At 43.6% G+C, this 23,570-nt stretch overlaps 1 protein-coding gene across 1 annotated transcript in view; it reads left to right on the forward strand.

The window, feature by feature from the left end:
- Positions 1–23,570, forward strand: part of map3k5 (mitogen-activated protein kinase kinase kinase 5) — a 73,183-nt gene that overhangs the window by 42,714 nt on the left and 6,899 nt on the right. Inside the window, exons 14-25 of the mRNA XM_062551641.1 lie at positions 992–1,073; positions 2,041–2,174; positions 4,356–4,483; positions 5,415–5,551; positions 6,525–6,630; positions 8,442–8,599; positions 10,162–10,339; positions 11,252–11,269; positions 12,002–12,179; positions 12,895–13,063; positions 13,528–13,713; positions 15,838–15,943. Of these exons, the coding sequence (XP_062407625.1) occupies positions 992–1,073; positions 2,041–2,174; positions 4,356–4,483; positions 5,415–5,551; positions 6,525–6,630; positions 8,442–8,599; positions 10,162–10,339; positions 11,252–11,269; positions 12,002–12,179; positions 12,895–13,063; positions 13,528–13,713; positions 15,838–15,943 (1,580 nt within the window). The remainder of the gene's footprint in view (positions 1–991; positions 1,074–2,040; positions 2,175–4,355; positions 4,484–5,414; positions 5,552–6,524; positions 6,631–8,441; positions 8,600–10,161; positions 10,340–11,251; positions 11,270–12,001; positions 12,180–12,894; positions 13,064–13,527; positions 13,714–15,837; positions 15,944–23,570) is intronic.

Genomic DNA, 23,570 nt, shown 5'->3' on the forward strand with positions numbered 1-23,570 from the left:
AATGCACACCTGTCAATGCACACCTGACCCATAATAACAGCATGTCCAGAGCAGGTTGATCAGCCCTGGTCAGCCGTGGTCAGGTACCCTCAGGTCCTGTGCTGCTCCCCTGTGTGAATTGTGTGTCCGATCCAACTCAGAGCGGCTATGCGGGGAGACCACCTGCTGCTAAATCCGATTTTGACAGACCCTCCAGCAGGGCAGTGGGTAGAGCACATAATGTCATGCCTCCCTGTGGTTCGCGAATCTCGCTGCACGGAGCGCACCAAATCGCTCCTGCAAAAGGGGGGGGATTTCTGGCCTAGCCTATTTTATTTGATTATTCAGCGCAATATGTGCGTGTTCATGTACTGTAAATGCATTAGCGGGAGCTGGTGCTCTTCTCAAGAACCAGCTGTGATTAGATTAGACAGCTGTTGCAGGAGTAGCACACTGCATGTTGGAGCTGTGTGTGTGTGTGTGTGTGTGTGTGTGTGTGTGTGTGTGTGTGTGTGTGTGTGTGTGTGTGTGTGTGTGTGTGTGTGTGTGTGTGTGTGTGTGTGTGTGTGTGTGTGTGTGTGTGTGATGTTGGAGCTGGACATCGAGAGGCTCAGTGTGTGTGTGTGTGTGTGCGCGTGTGCGTGTGTGTGGGTCACGTTGGAGCTGGACACCGAGAGGCTCAGGAAGGTCCTGAAGTGAATCCTGAAGTGGGCAGAGAAACCACCACACTGTGAAGTGCTACATTAACCAGGAGCTATTACGTTGTAAAACAAAGTCAACAGAGGTATCAGAGTGGCTTGGTCAAGCAGGAGTATAAATGAGCAACCGATGATCTGATCTGCATTAAGGGTTTATTATGTGTGTGTGTGTGTGTGTGTGTGTGTGTGTGTGTGTGTGTGTGTGTGTGTGTGTGTGTGTGTGTGTGTGTGTGTGTGTGTGTATCCCTCTGTTGCTGACGTGTGTGTGTGTGTGTGTGTGTGTGTGTGTGTGTGTGTGTGTTTGCTTCCTGCAGGTTCTGCGACCTGGTGAACAGCCTGGCAGAGGAGGCCTGGAGAGGCCCAGAGGATGCTGACTGTGATGCAGAGGCCCTGGAGGTGAATCCTCTCTCTCTCTCTTTCTTTCTCTCTCTCTCTTTCCTTTTCTGCCCCCTTTCTTCTCTCCCTCTCTATTCTCTCTATCTCCTTCCCTTTTTCTCTCCCTTTTTTTCTCTCCTCTTCTGTCCTTCACCCCTCCTCTCCCTCCCTCTTTCTATCTCTCTGTCTCTTTCTCTCTCCCTCTCAGCCTCTCTCTCTCTGTCCATCTCTTGTCCATCTCTGTTATACTCCCTCTCTCCCTCTCTCCCTCTCTCCCTCTCTACCTTCAGTCACAGAGCACCATGTCGTGTCAAGGTGTCCTACCGAACCCAATCCTCCTCTTCCCTGAAGCTCTGTTCCTGCCAAGGAGCTTTTGTTATGACAGGCTGAAGTGGTTCCTGTTGCACGCTTCATTTGCATCAAGAAACCCAGCGCCGCATGGCACAGGAGCTCACCATTGTATTATTCATTTGATTTTATTGTTAATTTAATACATTTATTCATTGACAATGCCAATCGCACACAATTGTATTTTCTGTGCACCAGTAATGCCAAGAGGATCAAAAGGAAAAAAAATGGCCACGTCCGTCAAGTCAGACCACCTGCTGTGGTTCACCTCTATTTGTTTGAGTACGGTTCACTGGATGTGAATGTGTGCACACAATATTAACACGCCCACATAGAACCCAATGGAAGCACGCTTCGGATCGAGTGTCAAACAGGTCTTTTAAATTGTTTGAAGTGTTGTGTTTGCAGTGATTATTCATGGCTCTTTCACATGCAACAGGATTGTGTTTTTACTCAAGCGTGGTGGAGGCGCTGAGGTTATTATGGCTTTCGTTCCCACCCATCGCTCCCTCCCACTTTTATTTTCTTATTCTCACTTTCTTTTTGTTTTGCTCTTTGGTCTTTGGTCTTCTTTGGCCTCTTTCACTTTCTCTCTCTGTCTCTTTCTCTCTCTCTCTCTCTCTCTTTTTCTCTCTTACAGTACGACTATGAGTATGACGAGCACGGAGAGCGGGTGGTTCTGGGTAAAGGGACCTTTGGAGTGGTGTACGCAGGTCGCGACCTGAGCAACCAGGTGCGCCTGGCCATTAAGGAGATCCCTGAAAGAGACAGCAGGTGAGAGCGATATCATTACTGGTCACTCCAGGAGCCTTCAGTCAGTGCGGTTACAGTACAATGTGCAAAACACTCGGCGTAAACCACCAGTCGGAGTATTATCAGAATTTGGAATACTCCAGTCAGTGTACAAGCTAAGTGAACAGGTCAAAATCGATTCCCAGAACCTTTCAGCAGGGGAGTTTTGAACATTCTAATATAATCAAGGACTCTAGAACAGAGCTAGCTCCGTTCTAGAATCTTTGATTCTAGACAATGAAAAGCTCTGTTCCACAACAATGCAAGGTTCCATAGATAGAACATTGTAAACCCCAACTGTAATCGGAGTATGGTTACGTGACAAATTCAATCAGATTGAAATGAAATACTCAAGGTTATCTTCCCCGATTTTATACATTTGGTGTAGAGAATTTAATCGGGGTAAAATGAGTTTGTTTCTTTGCATGTAACCACACTGAATGTGACAGGGTTACACAAGCACTGATGTTCACTTTTCACTGCATTGCCCCTTTCCGCTTCATCTGCCTTGTGTTCGACTGCAGACTGACAATGAACCGCCGCCTTTTGTTTTGTGCATCTTGAAAGACTGTCAGCCCTGCTTTTCTTTTAACCATATCAAAGAAACTCTGCCCTCTCTTAGAAACACTTAGCTTGGACGGCTCACAAAGCACATCCATCTTCCCCTTAAGAATCTTGCCAACTCTACTTGAACCCCCCTCTTTCTTACATTTACGTGGACATGTAATGATTTATCTGACACTTTTATCCAAAGTGACTGCTCCGTCATGTTAGTGTGTTCAAGGCAGTGAGGATATTTATTTCATTACATAATTGTGGCCTTCGCTCTAGCACACACCTGCTGCTTCATTGAAGGCTTAATTGTACGCACATGACCCTCTCGGTGTTATGCAAACACCGCTAACAATGCTATGCACTTGTTGTAGCACCGTGAAGGGGAGAGGGGCGAGTGGTTTCCTGTGTGTGTGTGTGTGTGTGTTTGTATTTGAAAGTGTGTGTGTGTGTGTGTGTGTGTGTGTGTGTGTGTGTGTATATTTGTGTGCGTGTTTTTGTCAGTGTGTGTGTATGTGATCGCTTGACGTTGCATCCCACTGAGCAGTGTCAGAGTGAGTGCTTATTTAATCATGCGCACACACACACACACACACACTGACAAACACACACACACACTGACAAACACACACACACACACACCAGGCCTGTGTGCTAGGGCAATACAGGGAACTTATGAGAGCGAGCGAGAGCCAGCGAGGGTCGCTTAGCAACTGCCTCCGCTCCCCGGTGATGGGTCTAGGCGGCGTGCTTGTCAGGCCATTGTTCCACCTACAAGGCTGCAATTAAGAGCCTCCTTAAGAACCTGAGAAGGCTCCGGATCTGCGCGCTCTTCCCGTAATCTCAACCTCAAGTCATTAGGGATGTCATGGAAGGGGTCTCCGAGGATCCGCTCCTCACCATGAATATTTGATGCAGAAAAAACATAAACCCGGCGATACGAAGGACCTTTCACTTTTCATGGCTGTGCAGCTTATTGTTAGATGCTTATGTATGAGATGCCTTTGGCTCCTTGAGCTAAATGAGATGTCTTTAGTGCTGCTTCCTTTGCGACACTGACACGTCTCTCTCTTACGCAAGTGCGCTGAGTAAGAGCCGCTTTGATAATAAACGGTAGTCATAGACGGAAGGCAAATCCATTTTTCTTTCAGTCTGAAGGTTAGGCATTTTGAGGACATTCACAATGGAGGAGACATTCATGATGCTGAAACTATTATAGTGATAATGCAACGGTGTCAAACTGTTAATGAATGACAACGTTCACACAGAAACTATAATGATAACAACATGCGATTTTGAGAATGATAAAAAGCTAACAACCAATCAGAACCCATCACATTTTTGCCATCACGTTTATTAACATGAGGAGATACTTTTTTATCGTTGGTCGGTGTGAACACTTTTATCGTTACGGTTATAGTTATCGTTATAGTTATCGTTCTTGGTGTGAACGGCCCTTTACTGGCTCTGTTTATTTGTTTTTATTTTAGCTGATGAAGGAAATGAATGACTTTTTGTGGTGTGATATGTTGCAGAATAGCAAACTGATTTCCTCATAATGTGAACTCTGGCGTTGACAAATATTTTTGGTTGCACCTCCTTTGGCCTCAGGTACTCCCAACCCCTGCACGAGGAGATCGCTCTGCACAAACACCTGAAGCACAAGAACATCGTGCAGTACCTGGGCTCCATCAGCGAGAACGGCTTCATCAAGATCTTTATGGAGCAGGTGCCTGGAGGTGAGCGAGTGCCACAATAGCACAATAACACACCTGAGAATGAAAAGACTGCAAGAGCTGTTGCCTTTCCCCACATACACTAAGGGCCCTATTTTTGAAAAGCGGGCAAAGTAGGTCAACAAGCAACAAGTCCTTGTGCATCAACTATAGCAATCATGTTGACATGTGGGAACATTGAGCTGCAGTACAGTACCTCATCAGTGTTTTGCAATAAAGGTCTTGCTGATGGTGTTAAATTGGCAAATTGATTTTTCCTAGTTACTAAATTAGCTTTGGTGAATTTAGTAAAATGACTTCACTCAGATGAGGGCCCTACTGTACGTGCACATGATGCTACATTTTAGTGCAGCACCTGGAAGAAGTATGTCTACCTAACATACAGTCCAGTCCAGGTGCAGAGCAGTAGTTGTAACTATGCAATATGAAATTGACATCTGTAATAAATATTAATTAAAAGAAACGGTCAGGATCATGTTGATGATTTATTTGTAGTGAAATAATAGGACACAATCTGTCACTTGCTTAGTTTTAAAAAATCGCTTTGGCCAAAGGCATCTGCCAAACAGCATAGAATAACTGTAAAAATTGATTCAATAGCCTACTTTAATCATTGGACTCTCCGCACTCAGCATACTTGAACTTAACGCAAATGCAGACACTGTGTAAGCCTTGATAACTTCGGAGGAGTTTCTCTGAGTAGTTATATAGGTGGAATTCACGTACAAACAAGCTCAAATTGAAAGCGATGTTTATTAATCACCAGCAACAGCAATAATCCCAAACTTTCCCTCTCTTCCTCTCAAACTTCCTCTCCAACCCCTCAAAGCATTCTGGGTCTTGTAGTTCTGCCACAATGGGTATTCCAGTTCTTACAACTGCACTGGCTGTTTTAGTTCCACCGAATTCTTCCCCTCCTCCTCCTGTGTTGCAGGCAGCCTCTCGGCTCTGCTACGCTCCAAGTGGGGTCCGCTTAAGAACAACGAGCCCACCATCGGCTTCTACACCAAACAGATCCTGGAGGGGCTCAAGTACCTGCACGATAACCAGATAGCGCACAGAGACATCAAGGTGACACACGCACACATACACACACACACACACACACACACACACACACACACACGCACACACACGCACACACACAGCATAGCAGCTTCAAAAGACTATTGACTTTTGGTATTGCCATTACTGTACATTGTTTAAAAATGGTAGCGGAAATGCTCCTCTCTGGATAGTACACATCGGAAAAACATGGCTGTACAGTGAATAGAATCCAGTTTTGTCTTAGTACAGTACTATAGCAACTACTGTATAAGGTCACAGGTACAGTATCAACTGTCTAGCTGTTGTCCATCACATAGTACATTCATTGGGAAAGACTCTATCATTATTCACTTTGGAGATAAATACACAAGAAGGTACATTTGACTTGAGGTGACAGCCGTTACTGGACTAATGCCTAAAACATATAGACTAGAAATTAGCGATGATGACGGCAACGTTTGCTGATCAGTCAGTTCCGTTCAGCTCAGCGGCCGTGTCACGAGACACACCCTGTCACCATATGTACTTCCCCATGGCACTGTTTGCTCTGTACACACAAGTCATTTTAAAGAGCGCCGGGTTATGGCCCGGGGAGTTCCTTATCCCGTAATCCAGCAGGATTCCCTATGTGTACCTTCAGCTCTTAACGCCGGGGGTTTTGAAAGTCTTGTCTCTGAAGAGGATCGTTTCTGTCGGGGCCTCTCTTAGCCCTACGCCCACCACTGTCTTAAGTTCCACCTCATTGCACTGTTTAAGTGACTCGGGCGGCCATTTGTGTAAATGTTAATCACTTTGTTTTGGTCAAGGCCCACCCTTTTATAGGGGGTTAAAATAATCAGGTTTTTTATTTGTCTGCTATTTCTGGAAACTGCTCAATATAATGTACAGTAAATATAGAGTTTTTTCCTACTCACATTGTAGAGATTTAATTATTCTATTCTCTCTCTCTCTCTCTCTCTGTGTGTGTGTGTGTGTGTGTGTGTGTGTTTCTCCACAGGGTGACAATGTCCTCATAAACACCTATAGTGGTGTTCTGAAGATCTCAGACTTTGGTACTTCCAAACGTCTGGCTGGAATCAACCCCTGCACCGAGACGTTTACAGGTAACTCTCATCTCTCTCTCTCTCTCTCTCTCTCTCTCTCTCTCTCTCTCTCTCTCTCTCTCTCTTCTTGCTATTTTCTGTCTCTCTCCCTATGTCTTTATTTCTCTCTATATATATTGTCTTACTTTCCCCCTCTTTGAAGATCTCTCATCCCTTTCTCTCTCTCTTCCCTCTCTCTCTCTTCCCCCCTCTCTCTCTCTTCCCTCTCTCTCTCTCTCTCTCTCTCTCTCTCTCTGTTTACCCTTGGCGTCCGCTCCACCCAGCATCATAAAGCCCAGGAGTGCCTCGGTGCCCTTATTTACGGTGGCCTCTCCCTCCCTCTGTGTGTGTGTGTGTGTGTGTGTGTGTGTGTGTGTGTGTGTGTGTGTGTGTGTGTGTGTGTGTGTGTGTGTGTGTGTGTGTGTGTGTGTGTGTGTGTGTGTGTGTGTGTGTGAGTGTGTGAGTGGCGCTGCGCTGCGCTCCGTTCTGCTCTCACGACCCCACGCCCAGATTAAACCAGTCCCCACTCCCCAGGGGTGACGCCAGCAAATGAATGGCGCTCAGAATAGCCTGGGTTGCGGCACACACAGGAAATATTTGTGTGTGTGTGTGAGAGAGAGAGAGTGTGTACTGTACAGTATGTGTGTTAGAGAGGGAGAGAGAGACTGGGAGAAGGAGAGTAGGAGACAGGGAGTACTGTGTGCATGTGTGTGTGTGTGAGAGAGGGGGTTTGGATGTGTGTGTGAGGGCAAGTGTGTGTATGTGTTGTGTATGTGTGTACATCGGAGTGCATGGGGGTGCATGTTTGTGTGTGTCTGTAGAGTCAGGTGATTGGAAAAAAAGTGGTAATGCCAACCCTGACTAAGGAGCAACCAATCATGGACACCTCCTGACCCGGCTGACGTGGATCAGCTGATGGCGTGGTGTGTGTGTGTGTGTGTGTGTGTGTGTGTGTGTGTGTGTGTGTGTAGGGGGGGTGAGGGGTGGTGAGGGCCCCTCTGGCAGGAGATGGTTTCCAGACGCAGCCTGGAGTCTGTGCGGCCCACATGGCGTGCCCACTTTTACTGCCCTCTCTGTGCCCTCTGTGCCACCTCTCGCCTAGTGAAACCGACGCTGTTTCCTGTATTCACATCTATTTAGTCTATTGTTCTGAATTGATAAACCATTTGGGTGCTTGTCCCGGGGTTTGTTTCATGTTCACACAGCAGCATTTTGAACAGAAACAGAAAAAAACAATGCTCTTACATTGGTCAGATTATTGCTTTGATTTTGACGGACGTTCCAAACATAGCGTACCATTCTAGAATGGATTCCCACATGGCCATTTTAACCTGCCTTTGGGGAGGAACACTCCACTTTCCCATTCAGCTGCCCCAGACGAGCCAGGTGTGAAAGGCCTTTGAGGCTGATGACCTCATTACAGTCCAGTAAAACCAGCCTGGTTGACTTTGATCATGAAGTCGCTGCTAATTATAGTCAAGACTTTTGAAAATGTTTTTTTAAAGGAGGATGTTTTCATGCCTTCCAGCCGTCAGGCATTAGTAACCTTTTTTCAAAATGTATTGTGACAAGTCAGCTGCAGATAGACCGGTTGAACAGGGGAGGTGTTGAATTCCTCGTGCTGTAGTTAAGGGATTTCCCAGTGGCCAACCAACAAAACAAAATTATTTTTGATTGTTTATTTATCTAGATATGCTGTATTTATTTACATATATTTATATAACAGTTTTTTCATGTGATTGAACATCCTTTTTGTGTGATCCTCTTGCATAACTGTTCCACTAATATCTGTATGTTCCACTAATTTCTATCTGTATGTTCTTGTCTTGCAGGGACTTTGCAATACATGGCTCCCGAGATCATAGACAAGGGTCCGAGAGGCTACGGCAAGCCGGCGGACATCTGGTCCTTGGGCTGCACCATCATCGAGATGGCCACAGGCAAACCTCCCTTTTACGAGCTGGGGGAGCCGCAGGCGGCCATGTTCAAGGTCAGAGGTCATTTGGGTTCAGACGTCTGAAACAGTATAGCAGATAGTCACATAACGTTGTGTTGATTTGGTCTCTCTACTTTGAGGCTCATTTCATGAAACTAATTTCATATTTTTTTGTGTTGATTTTGCTCTCTAAAATCAGAGTTCGAGATTATACTTGTATATATATAGAGAGAGAGATCGATTAAATGAATGAATGTGTGGGTACGTTGATAAATGCACCTCGGTTGTGTACCGTCTGTGTAAAAGTCTCTCCAAAAACCGCAACAGCGCAGCCCTGTCTGGCTTTGTGCGACCGAAGTGTAAACATTTGAGGGGAGTTGTTGGACCAGACTGGAAATATTTTCCTTCCTCAGCAGTGCTAGAGGAGCTGGGCCTCACATAAGTGGACTGTGGACTAGACACGACTCCATATGCTCCATATGCTCTTAAAGCGTTCAAAGAGCCCAACGCCCCAGCTGCTGTTGGGTGGTCCTCCACTTCTAATTTGAATGTGGAAAATAAAGCAGGCAGACGATTATCTGCTTCTGAGGTTTGCCCCCCCCGCGCCAGACTAATACGAGGTCAGGTCTAGAAGGAATGACCGTCTGCGCTCACCAGCATTTTGCCATATTTAGATGTAGCGCTGCTCCTGGGAATTTAGCAAAGCAAAACAATGGAAATTCATTTTTTAGTACAAAGTAGGGAATTCGGTCTCTCAACAGCGAGGAAAAATGTTTGTGTGAAGTAATTGTCTGGGGAGGGTGTTGGCATTGTTGGAGATTTAGCTGACGGAAATTGAACAGCTTGTGTGGAATTTCCCCACTGTCTCCTCTGAACTTCACTGCACTTGACTGCTGCGTTGCTCAGTAGTGACTAACGAGGAAGCTCGAGTGGACAGCCTCCTCTACTGTGTGCTACTGTGACAGCCGTCTCTACAAGCCTCAAATCATCGATTGCAATCAAAGCTTCTTTGTGATCCTTAATGTCTCCATGAAGCACCTCTGCACTGCCTATCAGAGATCCTGCAGCCTCAACCTCCACTTCCTTAAGTGTGTTTTTCTCTCGGATTTGTAAAGCACAGGAAAGTGAATGTTGTTGATTTTAACTAGTCAGCCAAGAATGGCTAAAGCCACGATCAAAGTGGATGGGGATGCTGCTGCTGCTGCTGGTGGTGCTGGTGGTGGGATGGGTGGTGGTGGGGTGGGTTTACATTCCATTCCTCCAACTGAACATTCCAGACAGCCATGAAAGAAATTCCTCAGATTCCAACATTGAACAGACAGTTTCCTGTGCTTTCTACCTCTCATGAGAGAGAGAGAGAGAGTGAGAGAGTTTGTGTGTGTGTGTGTGTGTGTGTGTGAGAGAGAGAGACAGAGAGAGAGAGAGAAGGAGAAAATAAACGAGTTTACGTGCCTGTCTAGGTGTACATCCCCAGAACTTTCCCATCAGGTGGATACAAGTTCCTCATTCTTTCCAAAAAGAACAAAACTACAGTAGATGTGCTTGACCTGACCCAAGCAGATGGCAATGACAGATTGGTTACAGAGTTTTCTCTATCTTTCTCCACACTGCTACAGGTGGGCATGTTTAAGATCCACCCTGAGATCCCCGAGTCCATGTCCACTGAAGCGAAGGCCTTCATCCTACGCTGCTTTGAGCCCGATCCAGACCGAAGGGCCACAGCAAATGACCTGCTGACCGACGAGTTCCTCACCGTCACAAGCCGCAAGAAACGTGGCAAGAGTGGCTTCACAGGTGGGAACTGGACACACAAGCACTCACACTCACACACACCACACACACACAAACACACACACATCTGGGAACATGCCCGTGCATGTTTGTTGTCAACAGTTGCATGCCCCAAAAGAAACACGTTGCACAGCATGCACGCTCTTAACTCACACACAAGCAGACAGACTGGTATGTGGGGCACACGCACACACACACAAACACACACACACACACACACGCACACACAGAGACACTTACAGGCTGATAAAATCCTGTGAAGTCCCAGATAACTGCTCATCCATTAGGTTCAGAGGTTGTCACCGATAAGGAGACGGATACTAGACTCTCCCAGACACGCTCAGTGGTGTTATTTACATCATTATGCAACGACGTTCCCAGCCAGAGGAAACCAAAATGTCCTCTTGCCCTAGATTGTCATTGATCATTCTGTCATTGAGCTTATACTTACTCCACAGTATAGTAATGTCTCATTTCACATGGGAAATTGGGGGAATTACATTATTCTATATTGAAACTAACAGCTTGCTGGGTTGGGGTGTTCAACTACAGAATCACAAAGCCACTGCATCTCCCCCTTTACCTACAGTAGCTGTTAAGGAACTGTGTGTTTCAGCTATTTGTACCGTCACACTTTGCTGTTTTTTAATATACTGCTATCTGTGTAATGCCGTAATTTCCCGACTATTAGCCGCGGCTTATGCATTCATTGCACAATTTCTTCAGCTATGAGGTTAATACAGGAGGGGCAGTTAATATGGTGTTAGTATGGTTTTGTTTCTTTTAATTTGCATAAAACACCGTCCTGCGGCTTATATGCGGGAAATTACTGTACGTCATCTGGAAGCATGTCCTGCCTGGTGTGGTTGTGTGTAACTCTGATATGTGTGTTGTTGTCTTTTTTTTGCGCCATAGCACTGACCCCTGGCACAGGTGAGTTGTTATCTGTTTAACTTCAGCTGGAATTCCTCCCCCTCAGTCTTTGCTATCTCTCTCTCTCTCTCTCCCCTGAGGTTCATAGTCATGCGTTATCTAGGAGGTGGATGTGTTGTTGTGTGTGATATCCGCAGCACAGTCCATATAAAAGCCTGGATAATGCAAACGTGCTCTCTTAGCCTAGTTCAGTTCTAATTTTATCCGACATGTTCTTTATATAGGGACTAAGATTTTCGTAGTTTTGCATGTTTCGACCACTGACTTCACAGTCTCCCTCAGAAATGTCAGGTGATGTTTATAACGCTGATGTTTATAACGCTGTTTTTGTTGCTGTCAGCTGATTTAAGTACATTGGTCGTCCTGCTTGAAGTAGGCGTGTCTATAGTCTACTGCTGACCTATACATCTGTGTCTTCCATTCACCTGCACTTCATTGCTTTCTCTCTCTGTCTCTCCTACTGTGTATGTTGCGCGTCGGTTTGTGTTGAAATTGAACTGGATTCTATTATATGGTTGAATATCATTGTTTCCTATATATGATATCATATGGTCATATAAAATAACCTGCGTCATATTGCTCTTAGAGACGTTTGTCATGTGGTGTTTCATGCTGTATCATACAGTGTCCTTATCAGACTTCGTTCATGATATACACTTCATTATGTGATTCCATATGTTTTGGTGGTCATGCTTGTTGTTATATGAGCATTGTTGTTTGTTGTGGCTCTAGAGTATCTGCGCAGCATCTCTCTGCCCGTTCCCGTGGTGGTGGAGGACACCAGCAGCAGCAGCGAGTACGGCTCCGTCTCCCCTGACAACGAGCTCACCGCCAACCCCTTCAGCTTCAAGCCCAGCCTCAAGTGTTACAGCGAGCGGGAGGTCAAGGGCACCCGCTCCCTCTTCCTCAGGTGAGCTCAAGGTCACGGAGGTCACCTTCTAGAAAGTTCTCCTCGAAAAAAAAGTTTGGCAGTCTACCATCATGAGTTAACGTTTTGTGGCATGACCGGAACATTGATCCACTCCAGAACTGAAATGGACATGAAATGTTTTGGAGAGTTACAGTAGTCTTATTCACCTACATGGTTTATCTTACAATCAGCTACTAGAATGCACAATGTTCCACTGAAATGTGAAATAACAGAGTTAAGGGGCATTCACACCAAGAATGGTAACTATAACTATGACGATAAAAGCGGTCACACTGACCAACGATAAAAAAAAAGTCTCTCCTCGTGCTAATGAATGTGATGGCTAAAATGTGATGGGTTCTGATTGGCTGTTAGCTTTTTATTATTCTCAAAATCAGTCTGAGAAAGTGATCCCCAATGATATCGTTCTTCATGTGGTTATCGTTATAGTTTATGTGTGAACATCGTCATTTATATTAAGGAGAGCGATGTTTGTTTATAGTTATCGTTATAGTTATCTTTCTTGGTGTGAATGTGAATGGCCCTTTAGTCAGTAGATTCCCAAATGACCAGGCTTTAGAAGAGGTCAGTGATGACTGGAACATATGAAGAACATAATATGAACGTATGAATATGAACTTATATATTCTCAGAGAGCAGAGCAGGCTGAGGTGTAGCATTTTCGTGATTCATAACAAAGCGGCCATTTTCCCAGCATCCCCGTGGAGAACTTTGAGGACCACAGCGCCCCCCCGTCCCCGGAGGAGAAGGACTCGGGCTTCTTCATGCTGCGCAAGGACAGCGAGCGGAGGGCCACGCTGCACCGCATCCTGACGGAGGACCGGGACAAGGTGGTGGCCAACATCATGGAAACCCTCACGCAGGTCAGCCCGAAGGCCGCCTCAACACTCTGCGTTACCCTTTGTTATGTTGTGTTGTCTTTTCTCTCCTTTATTCACAACGCCATCTCTCATCCTATCTGTCTTTCTGCTCTCCATCTCACTATTTCCCATTTTCAATCTCTCAATCTCTCAATCCTCTCTCTCTCTCTCTGTGTCTTGCTAATGTGGTGCTTGGCACTCATTTGTCAGTACATATTCCCTTCAGATTGTATAATAATCCATTATAGATTCACTTTCTAAATCAGCCTTGCTATTACTCTCTTACTGTTTTCCCAATTATGTACTTTTATCACATGTCATATTGCATGTAGATCATCTTCATCTCTCTCTCTCTCTCTCTTGACCCCCACCCCTCCCCCTCTCTCTCTGTATGTGTGTGTGTGTGTGTGTGTGTGTGTGTGTGTGTGTGTGTGTGTGTGTGTGTGTGTGTGTGTGTGTGTGTGTAGGGCTCAGAAGAGACCAAGCTGAAGCACCAGCACATCTCCACGCTGGTGGTGAGCCTGGGCGACTTTGTGCGCATGGCTGACCGCAAGATCATCGCTAACACACTCTCGCAGCTCAAGCTTGAGCTGGACTTCGAGAGCACGGCCATCAGCCAGCTACAGGTGGTGCTCTTCGGCTTCCAGGACGCGGTGAGTGACCCCTCATACCCAGATTAAATATACTGTATAAAGAGAAAGGGGTTCACCGGAGCAACTCAGATGTGAAGGTTTTTTTACATTTTATTTAAGGTGCCAACATTGTGGGACTAACGTTTCGACGTTACACCGTCTTCATCACTTTTTGTTTTTTCGACTAAATATACTGTATATTCGGTCCAAGGCCCTACGGCAAGGGGTTTATGTTTTAAATAATAACAATAAGGATGATAATAATTTACCACATTTTATTTTTATACAGTAATGCAGCACCACACTAATTTTTATTAAAGCCTCACAGGCCCAACAAGCACACACTGGCTACACCTCCTCATATTAGCCCTATGGCATGAACATTTTGTCCCACCTTTTCCCGTAATTTCCCGACTATTAGCCACGGCTTATGCATCGTTTTTGCAAAATGTCTTCAGCTATGAGGATAATACAGGGGGACAGTTAATATGGTGTTAATATGGTTTTGTTTCTTTTAACTTGCATAAAACACTGTCCTGTGGCTTATACACAATGGGGCTTATATGCGGGAAATTACTGTAGGGAATGTGTGGGTGTTGACCTATCAATCATATGACAGATGGAAGTATGATAGATAGATGGAAGTATGAAGATTTGACTAATGAATATTAGATATTAAATGAATGATGAAGTGTCGTGGGTCTGGTGAGAGGTCCCTGTAAATGAGGGCGGTTTCAAGATAAAGTTAAAAAATATCACTTCGGTAGCCTTTCTCTTCAGATGTCAATTTGAACTAACCCTTTTTATTGACATGTTTTTCTTGTGTCAAATCACATATCACATACAGCATCATCATGAGCTCATTTGTAAAAGCAGGAATGTTCTGGCTAGTTTCGTATTCTATATCGTCTACATGTACATCTTCCTTCACGGGAACTCGTACAGTAGGTGGAAGCTGTTGAAGGACTTATGATGTGAATGTCACCCTGATGTTCATGCCATTCATAATTGATGAGTTTCCTCATAGCTGCTACTTGGTAAACAGGCTGAGAGAGTATCAGAACTGATTAAATATTAATTTATGAGTTAATGATTAAATTAGCCATTGAATAACTCACAACAGATGGCGTGAGCAAGGAGTGTAATTGGTGTAATTTCAGTCTGCATGTTTTTAAAAATAGCTACAGTACAAAGTGAATCAAGCAGCAATCAAAATAGATCAGTTCCGTAATGTGCTGTATTTGCATACAACATGCACTGCCATGCTATAAAAGTTTGCCCACGGATGTGACTTGAAATTTTTTTGCTTGGCTAGCCATATTTTTTACATGCCTTAGTTCCTTCCTCATTCTAAAGCATGTGCGTTTCCTCTCCGGTATTTTCTGAGCAGTTTTTACAGAACATCGTTCAAACTGAAACCAATAGGGGGAAGTCTGTTAGGTTATCCAGACTGGAGAGGCGAATGTGTGTCATTTGCCACACACACACACACACACACACACACACACACACACACACACACACACACACACACACGAGCACAGTCATGCAAAGGACTCTGGCCCCCCGCCTGGCTGGCCCTGGATTAGGTGTGTCAGGGAGAGATGCCCCCTTGTGGACAGACAGGGTAATTAGGAAGAGGGAACGGGGAGACAGGATTAAATAGATTTCCGTTTTTGCATTCCAATTCAAATCTACCAGAACTGGGGAGTTAAAATGATCCAGTTATCAGATTTATTGGGGCTGTGCTAGACAATGGAATTAGGAAATGGAGTGCTCATGTGTCTAAAAAGTGTATACGTTTTTTATGTACGCCTACTGTACAGCCTCTTGCACTTTGTGGGAAGAGTACAGTAGCAACCTTGTGGAAGAGCAGGGAATTAAATGAGTTAGTTCTGTTTAGGTGAAAGCACTTTTGATACTGTGTGTGTGTGTGTGTGTGTGTGTGTGTGTGTGTGTGTGTGTGTGTGTGTGTGTGTGTGTGTGTGTGTGTGTGTGTGTGTGTGTGTGTGTGTGTGTGTGTGTGTGTGTGTATTGTTGTAGTATGTGTGTGTATGTATGTGTAAGTGTGTGTGTGTTCTACAGTAAGGATGCACCAGTTGATTTACTCTAATAGACCGTTCCTGTGGCTTTGCTTGTTTCCAGGTAAACAAAGTCCTGCGCAACCATAACATCAAGCCTCACTGGATGTTCGCCCTGGACAACATCATCCGCAAAGCCGTGCAGACGGCCATCACCATTCTGGTGCCAGGTAATGTCTGGAGCCCGTCCCAGCCTCTCCACCGGCTATTTCTATCCCCATCGACCCAAATAGACTTTCCCAACATAGAGCCCACTTATATGCGCTGCCGATCGAACTCACTGAACCCATATATGTCATTGTTATGGAAAGGAACCTCGTCGTAATCATAATAACTCCAAATTGTGGCATTGAAAATTCCATGCATTGAAGATGAGCGTTTCCATCAATGCAGATCAATGCAGAGGAAGGAATTATGCAAAAATAATAATAAGGATAAAAACAAGTCTTGCCCTTCACAAAACAAAACTGTGCGGTAGAACTTCCCTGGAGAACATGCATCAAAAGAGGAGAGTGAACACATGCAGAGGAGAGCAGCCTGCAGTTATCACGATGCTTAAAAAGGGGTGATCATAAGAGTTGGCAGTGTTTCGAGTCTTTCATCATAAAACACGAGTAGGTGGGCAACATGACTCCCGGCCACTGTGGAAAGATGCTTCTCACTTAACCCTGCTGTTGCTTTTTGCAGCAGCGCCCAAGAATCTAAAAATGTGAATGTTGCCAGGTAACGCTCTCCCAGGCAAATTGAAAAGAAAAGAAAAAAAAAAAAACATACATAAACATTATGCTAATTAATTATTTGACATCACTGGTGAAATGGGATTCTGCATATTTGCCATTAATTGCCCTGAAAACTGTTGTAATATGAATCTTGTCGGTATTAGTCATTAGTGTGCTTGCAAAAGCACACTATTGTTCTCCGTGCGTTTCATATACTACTTATTTATCTTAAGTCAAACTTTTGTCTCCCTATCTTGTCCTAGGGATTTAGAGCTAGAGACGCCGTTCCACCTCTCACGCGTCGGTCCTGATGCGAGGATGGTGGCTTGTATACAGCTTTTTGATACGCCTTGTCGTTCTCCCGTTATTCCAGTTTTTCCGGTCGATTTTTTCCCATAGGAATGAATGGAAAAGTGATTTTTGAGCGCTGATGCCCACACATTTGTCCACCTGTAGCCCAAACCGTAAGACATAAAGTCATGAAATTTGGTACGCTGATAGAGGAGACTACCCTGATTGACACCACCAGGTTTCATGCTCGCCACTCTCACGCTCTAGCGCCACCAACTGGTCAAAGTTGGAAAACGCGTTCATGCCCGTAACGTTTGATCCGTATGGCCGATTTTGATAAAACTTATACCGTTGGAATCCTCTGACTCAGCTGATTCCAACGCACTGTGTGACGTCATTTTCCGCCATGATGGATTTTCCACCATTTTGAATTTTGTCCAAAGTCAAAGTAAAGCAACTCTGGCCGCATAGTTCCTCCGATCGTCATGAAACTTGGCACGCGTGATATACAGACCAAGGCGGATCAACCGCCTTGATTTCGCCTTCATACGTCCAAGCGTTCGCCTGTGACAACCAATTAAATTCAGCGAGCGAAGCCGCCAAACAGGAAGTGTGCCTATCTTGGAAATACTGTGACGTATGAAAGCCATATTTGGTGGGATGACTTGAGACCCCATCCAAAGCACCCTCAATAAATTTGGTGTTATTCGGTCTGTCGATGGCTCTATAATTAGCAAAAACGTGTGTGTTGGCGAATGTATACTATTAAGCAGAATAGCTCATCTTAAATTGCTTAGGTCATGCAGAAATGACATTTCAGAGTGATTGAAGATACAATGTTGATATTTTAAAAAAAAATCAAATCGAGGCCATTCTTGTAAAACATATTGGTGTAATTCTCACAGCACTATGGAGTCATTCCATGTATTTTCATACCTTCATTATGGAATGGTACTTGACTTCCACTGTTCAATTGGTCATTGGATGACATGGATTGTCCGCAACGGTACAATGTGGGTGTGATTCTAGGATGGTCCGCATCGGGGTGTCTCATCCTGAGACTGATATATCTAAGCAATGCCATGGCCCCGAGGGGCAAGTACGGACTTACGCGCTGTTAGCCAATGATCGTGTTCATTTGGTATATATACTCGACAATCACACGATGTTTCATACTGACGGTGTGTTTTGGATGATTTGTATTGACCTGAGCATGCTGGGTAAACTTCACTCCAAAATTCGGCGAAATACCGGAAGTACAGCGGTCGCCCTGTCTGAGGATTTTAAGTTTCGTTTTCTGTTGTGATGATGAGCAGACGGCTGTGCACAAAAAACATAGATAATTAATTTACCCTTAGACAATTCCTGCAGTTATCCTGAGTAATCCAGCCCTTTACATTCAGAGATGCGATCATTGACAAAAAGTAAGTTTGATACATACATCGTTAATTCACACTGGTATGCAAGAGGTTTGCTAATACACTTAAACTTGCTCTTGACATGATTTCCATGAAGTAATATACTGTAAGTGTTCTCTGAAATTATAATACTTCATGTGTTTAGCTTAAGAATCTACTGTTTAGCGTTTCTACTGTAAGGACGTAGACTAGTCTTGCATCTCTGTACTCTTCTTCTGTTGAGGTGTTGTTGCCTAGTGACGCCCTCTCGTGCAGCCTCATGCTAGTTCATTAGAGACGTTATCTAGTAGTACACCACAGTGTTGGTGAAGTTCATGACGTTAGTTTTGAGTGAGTTTACTGCCAATTACCTTAAGTTGAAGTTGTGTGCGTGTATGACAACAAAAGTAAGTGACCGTAACCTTCGGTCATGTGTATTGGGAGTGGGATGTATCTTTCACGTTGATATGCAAGGACTTAGCATGCTAAACGGAGCATTAGCATTAAGGGTTTGAAATGAAGGAAGCCTGTGTTACTTGTGTGAGAAGTTGAGCTTATAGAATGAGAGATAGCGATACAGTTTATTTAGTGACCATATTAATGACAGTTTATTTGGTTCTTTACAGACCACTATACATTATAAGTTTATTCATGCTGTTGTATGGTGGAAGAAAACTCAATAAAGAAACTAAGGAGAAACTACTGCTTCACAACCAGTATTCTAACCAAAGATTCTAGCACTGTATGATCTTTGGTTCTAACTGACGCCATCCAAGCAACACAATCAATCAATCCATACAGTCCTTTAGCCCCATAGACAGTAAAAGATAGCCCTCATTAACAATCTCCGACTGGAGGAAGTTTGTATCTGTGCTGTGCGAGTTAACGCTATTACACAGTACCGTTTACGCCGCTAGATGGCGTTATTGACCACATAATAACTGTAGTCACGAACAAAAAGGTTTCTTTTCTTTCTTGAAGGGGTTAGCGTTGCCATTGCTGTATGTGTGTCCTGGCTTACAATTCAGTTTAATGAGCTTAGTATTCAATGCATATCTGTATGCTGCAGATATATTATCTATAAATAGCCATCTACCTATATTTCTCTGTATGTATGGAATCCTGAATGTCTCTGCTGGAACAATACAAAGTTAAACCCCATCTCTTCTCCGTCCTATATTCTAACCGATATACCATCCAGTATAGTGCCACTACCCTACCTGAATCAGTGCAAACCTATAACCTTCCCAATAATAATAGTAATAATAATTAGGTAAAAATAATAGTTTCTGCTTTAGGGAGAAATCTCAGAATTCCCCTCCAGCTAAGGAAAGTGGGAGCTATGTTTTTAGACTCAGTAGGCAAGCTTATGTGTGGAGACTTAAACTGTGAAGTTTGGCCCACTTATTGTATAGCAGTTAACAATTCTAGGTTCAATGAATTACATCCAACACAAAGTGTTATAGAAAGTATTACTGTGTGTTTCATTTAACTATTGTTCATAGTAAACATTTAATTAATTTAGGCTATGGGTGGTATAGGTGAATTATTACCACACAGTTACTATCTAAAACTAGAAAATGTAATTCCATGAAAGGAATTACCATTGCATGTAAATGCAAAAAGGTTGCTAGCTGTGTAAAACATATTAGGCCTATAGTTAAAAAGACAACTAGGCTAAACTGAAGAATAGATAAATAACAATTACAATTCCAAGTTGGAAAGTCACATTTAAAAAGTGATTTATGAAAATGCATCAAAATTGTGGATATAGGCTATTTTGGAAAATAACTCTTCATTTATTAGAATTTAAAAGACTGAAATGAAGTTGCCAACTTCAAGTTGCAAGAGCTGACTAAGTAGCCTACAGTGAAACGACTGGTAGGATAGCTTACATAGCCTTCATATCTACACTAATGCAGGTTAAAAGTAGGCCTAGGCTGACACCATTGGAATACTGTACGGAATACAATCTCAAACAACGCCAATCAACGATGATGCAGCAACAGGTAGGATATCTAGCAAATGTAACGTTAGCTTACTAGGATAATTTATGTAGACTACACATATTACAGGATGAGCTAGTATGTTCTTCGAAACCGTTTCCAGGTGTGTGAGTGTGATTGTCCTAATAGGAATAAGCGACTGTGAGAAGGCTTGAACCTAAATCAACTAGTAGGCCTGTCTATCAGGTTGGACTTCACTTAAAACGCTGCTCTGTAGAGATGGCTAAAAGCCCTTGTGTAAGCCCTGTTCGCCTTGCAGCCTACCCCGACGTTAAACGTTAGCCTGGAGCAAGTTTGGTTGTCGTTAACTAAATACAGTGTTTACGTTGACGTTAGGTTAGATTGTCTTTAGCTGTTGATAACGTTACCGAGAGCAAACCGGTTAGGCTACTGTAACGATATAAACAAATCAAGTAAGGAGTAGCCTAAGAGACAAGACGATAACGTCCTGGTTTACAGCAGCTGCAGCTGTTACAGCTTAATGAGTAGACGTAACGTAACATTCACGTAGCCTGGTTCAGCGCATCGGCGGTGGCATGGCTTTGGATCAGAGATCCTTGATTACTGACAGCTGCGCACTGACGTAACAATTAATCTTTGCCGCTAAAGGGTCTCAATGTAAACCCTATGGGAATTTTAATTTCTTTTATCGTAAATATCTCAAAAAGTATAAAGTTCACACATTTGAAAAATACATAGAACAAATCTCCGTTACAAGTCCTGTGTAGGACTGCTTGAATGACGTCAAACGGCTCAGTGGTTTTAGAGCCTTTGATAGTTGATTTTGGTCGGAAGCAGAATAATAATTATAACGATAATAAGAAGAACAGGGATAACAGTACATTGCATTTACATGCAATGTAACTACGTAATCCTTAATTGAGATTTCATTGAAAGTGATAGGTTGAACTTTTAAAAAGGGGTTTTAAAAACTGTTTTTGTACTTTCATTTTATTATGTCATAGCCTACTGAACTGAATTCTAAGAGTTAAAAACAAAGGATAAAATAAATGTTTTGTGATGCTTGCATTGCATAGTATTTCATTTAGGATAAGCTATATTAAAGCAGTTAGAAGTAACAGTAGTCACTTGACATTTCTGAGGATTTGCATATTTCCACCAGGGCAGTGGTAAAGACATTCTTCAGTGGAGGCACCACACAGTTAATCACGCTATCAACATCTTCTTACCTTTTCTTCTGTTATTACTATTCTTTAACTTTATGGTAGACAGTGAGTCCAGCAAATTGAGAACCTAGGATCCTGTTTATGTTTATGAATGTGACTATGTGTATAGTAGCCTATATGTTGAGACATAAGGGTGGAAAAATAGGTTACATTTATATAATGCAAATGATTAAGTTAACAATGTCATTGAATATGTTGTACAAACAAGAAGAGCGAAATGGTAAACTTTTAAGAAATCATCATCCACATCATAGTTTGATGCTGTGTGGGGTTATGGACTTGACAGTTTTGCATGGAATTGCTCATACAGTATATACATATGTGTGTGTGTGTGTGTGTGTGTCTGTGTGTGTGTGTGTGTGTGTGTGTGTGTGTGCCTTGTTGCCGGTGTACAGTATTTCTGAATCTGAATATGGACAGGAAATGGCATAGCTTTTATCACATGCAACCAATCCAAAATCGATTTCATATTAGGGATGTTAACCGGTGACTGTTTGACCGATGGTTGACCGTATCCACGTTAACCGACCAAAGTTGTCGCTAGTCGGTTAACAAAAAAAAAAGAGAGGCATCTTTAAATTAGCCTAAAGACAGTGGACTAAACGTTACTACAGCTAGCCATCTCATTCCAAGAAGATCTTTTTTTCGTGAAGTTAACAAATTATCCCTCACACTCAATTTTTCATAACTCGCCTGCTTGTAGGCTAGGCTACGTAATAAACCAATAAAAACATTTGGCACGAGGTCACAGCGGTGGCCGGTGCGTCTTTTGCAATCTGGAAGTGCGCTGTTTTATCCATTGGTTTTATCGTGTTGCAGTCTAGGCAACTTTCCGCATAAGATGGGCTTAGATTTGGAAAGACATTACATCTACATTTCAGGAAGGGTCATCAATGGTAACAGATAAGGTAATGATCATCTTTCGTTATTATTGTTAGCACTTCCTCAAACTAAACTGGCGCTGTAGGGGATTTAAAAAAGTGACGTGAGTGAAAGGGCGGCGCCGGGGCTGTGTGTAGCCTATGAGCGGGGGACAGAGAGATGAGAGTTGGGAAATTGCGTGGCTGTTATTTCAAATAGCATAATTTATTTTAAACGAACCGGTTAACCGGTTTCAACCGGCTAATGAGCCTCGGTGGTCGGTCAAGAAAATTTGTAGTTTTCGCCATCCCTATTTCATATTCAGACACGTTAACCAGTAACAGCCTGGTTGCTTTGACATATCAACACCAAATTTGATCCTATTACACCATTTGAACAGGTGAGTCGTCCTATTTATTCTACCATCAATTTGAGGCTATAACACATTGCAACTTACTCAACAGTGAGTAAACAGCAGATGTTCCCGCAATACTCCTAACATTACTCGTATTTGTTCTAGAAACATGCCTAGTTCCTTAGGCTCCTTCCTTCTTTCACTGGTTACGTGTTTCATGCTGGCTACACGTGAACAACTCATACATAATTCAACACAAGGTCTACAGACCTTAGAGGTGTACATTTCATTTCCATACATCAAAGCATTCGCCCATGGCAGCCAATCAAATTCGATGGCGAAGCCTCCAAACAGGAAGTGAGGTCAAATCTCGGAAACGCTTTGAGGTGTCAAGACCATATTTGGTGGGACGATTTTGGACACAATCCAAAGTAGCCTTAGTAAATTTGGTGTAATTTGGCCACTAGGGGGCGTCGCAATTAGCAAAAATGCATTTTGTCTCATATCTCTTTACGTCTTTGGGATGACATCCACATTTTTACATTGGAGGTGCTCTGGGACATACCACTGATGAACCTAGGCAACCCGTCACGTCAGTGTAAGAATTTGGCAATCGAGGGTAACGCCGCCAAACTCGAAGCAGCTTTGCGTCTTGGCCAAACTTTAGCGTTTTGACCTGAGGGCGAGCGGTCGCGTCTCCTGCCGGAGCGCTTTCGCGGCGCGTTGGAGCAAGCACACTTCGCACTTTCCCACCGGGAAATGCATTCTAGTTAGTCATGTCGCCATGTACATTGGATGACAAAGGTCACCATTTAAATGGCAAAATTATTTATTCCCCCTCTTGGATGGTGACTGCTAATGCTACGGACAAATTTGCTCCGAGTTCAGAGTTGCGCTTGTGTCAAGCTACACGCTTCATTGAAACACAATTGATTTGAAACAGCATTACACGGAAGCCAGAGTGTGGAGGCAGCTGTTAAC

The sequence above is a fragment of the Sardina pilchardus genome, chromosome 12, assembly GCF_963854185.1.
Source record: "Sardina pilchardus chromosome 12, fSarPil1.1, whole genome shotgun sequence".
NCBI classification, from domain to species: Eukaryota; Metazoa; Chordata; class Actinopteri; order Clupeiformes; family Clupeidae; genus Sardina; species Sardina pilchardus.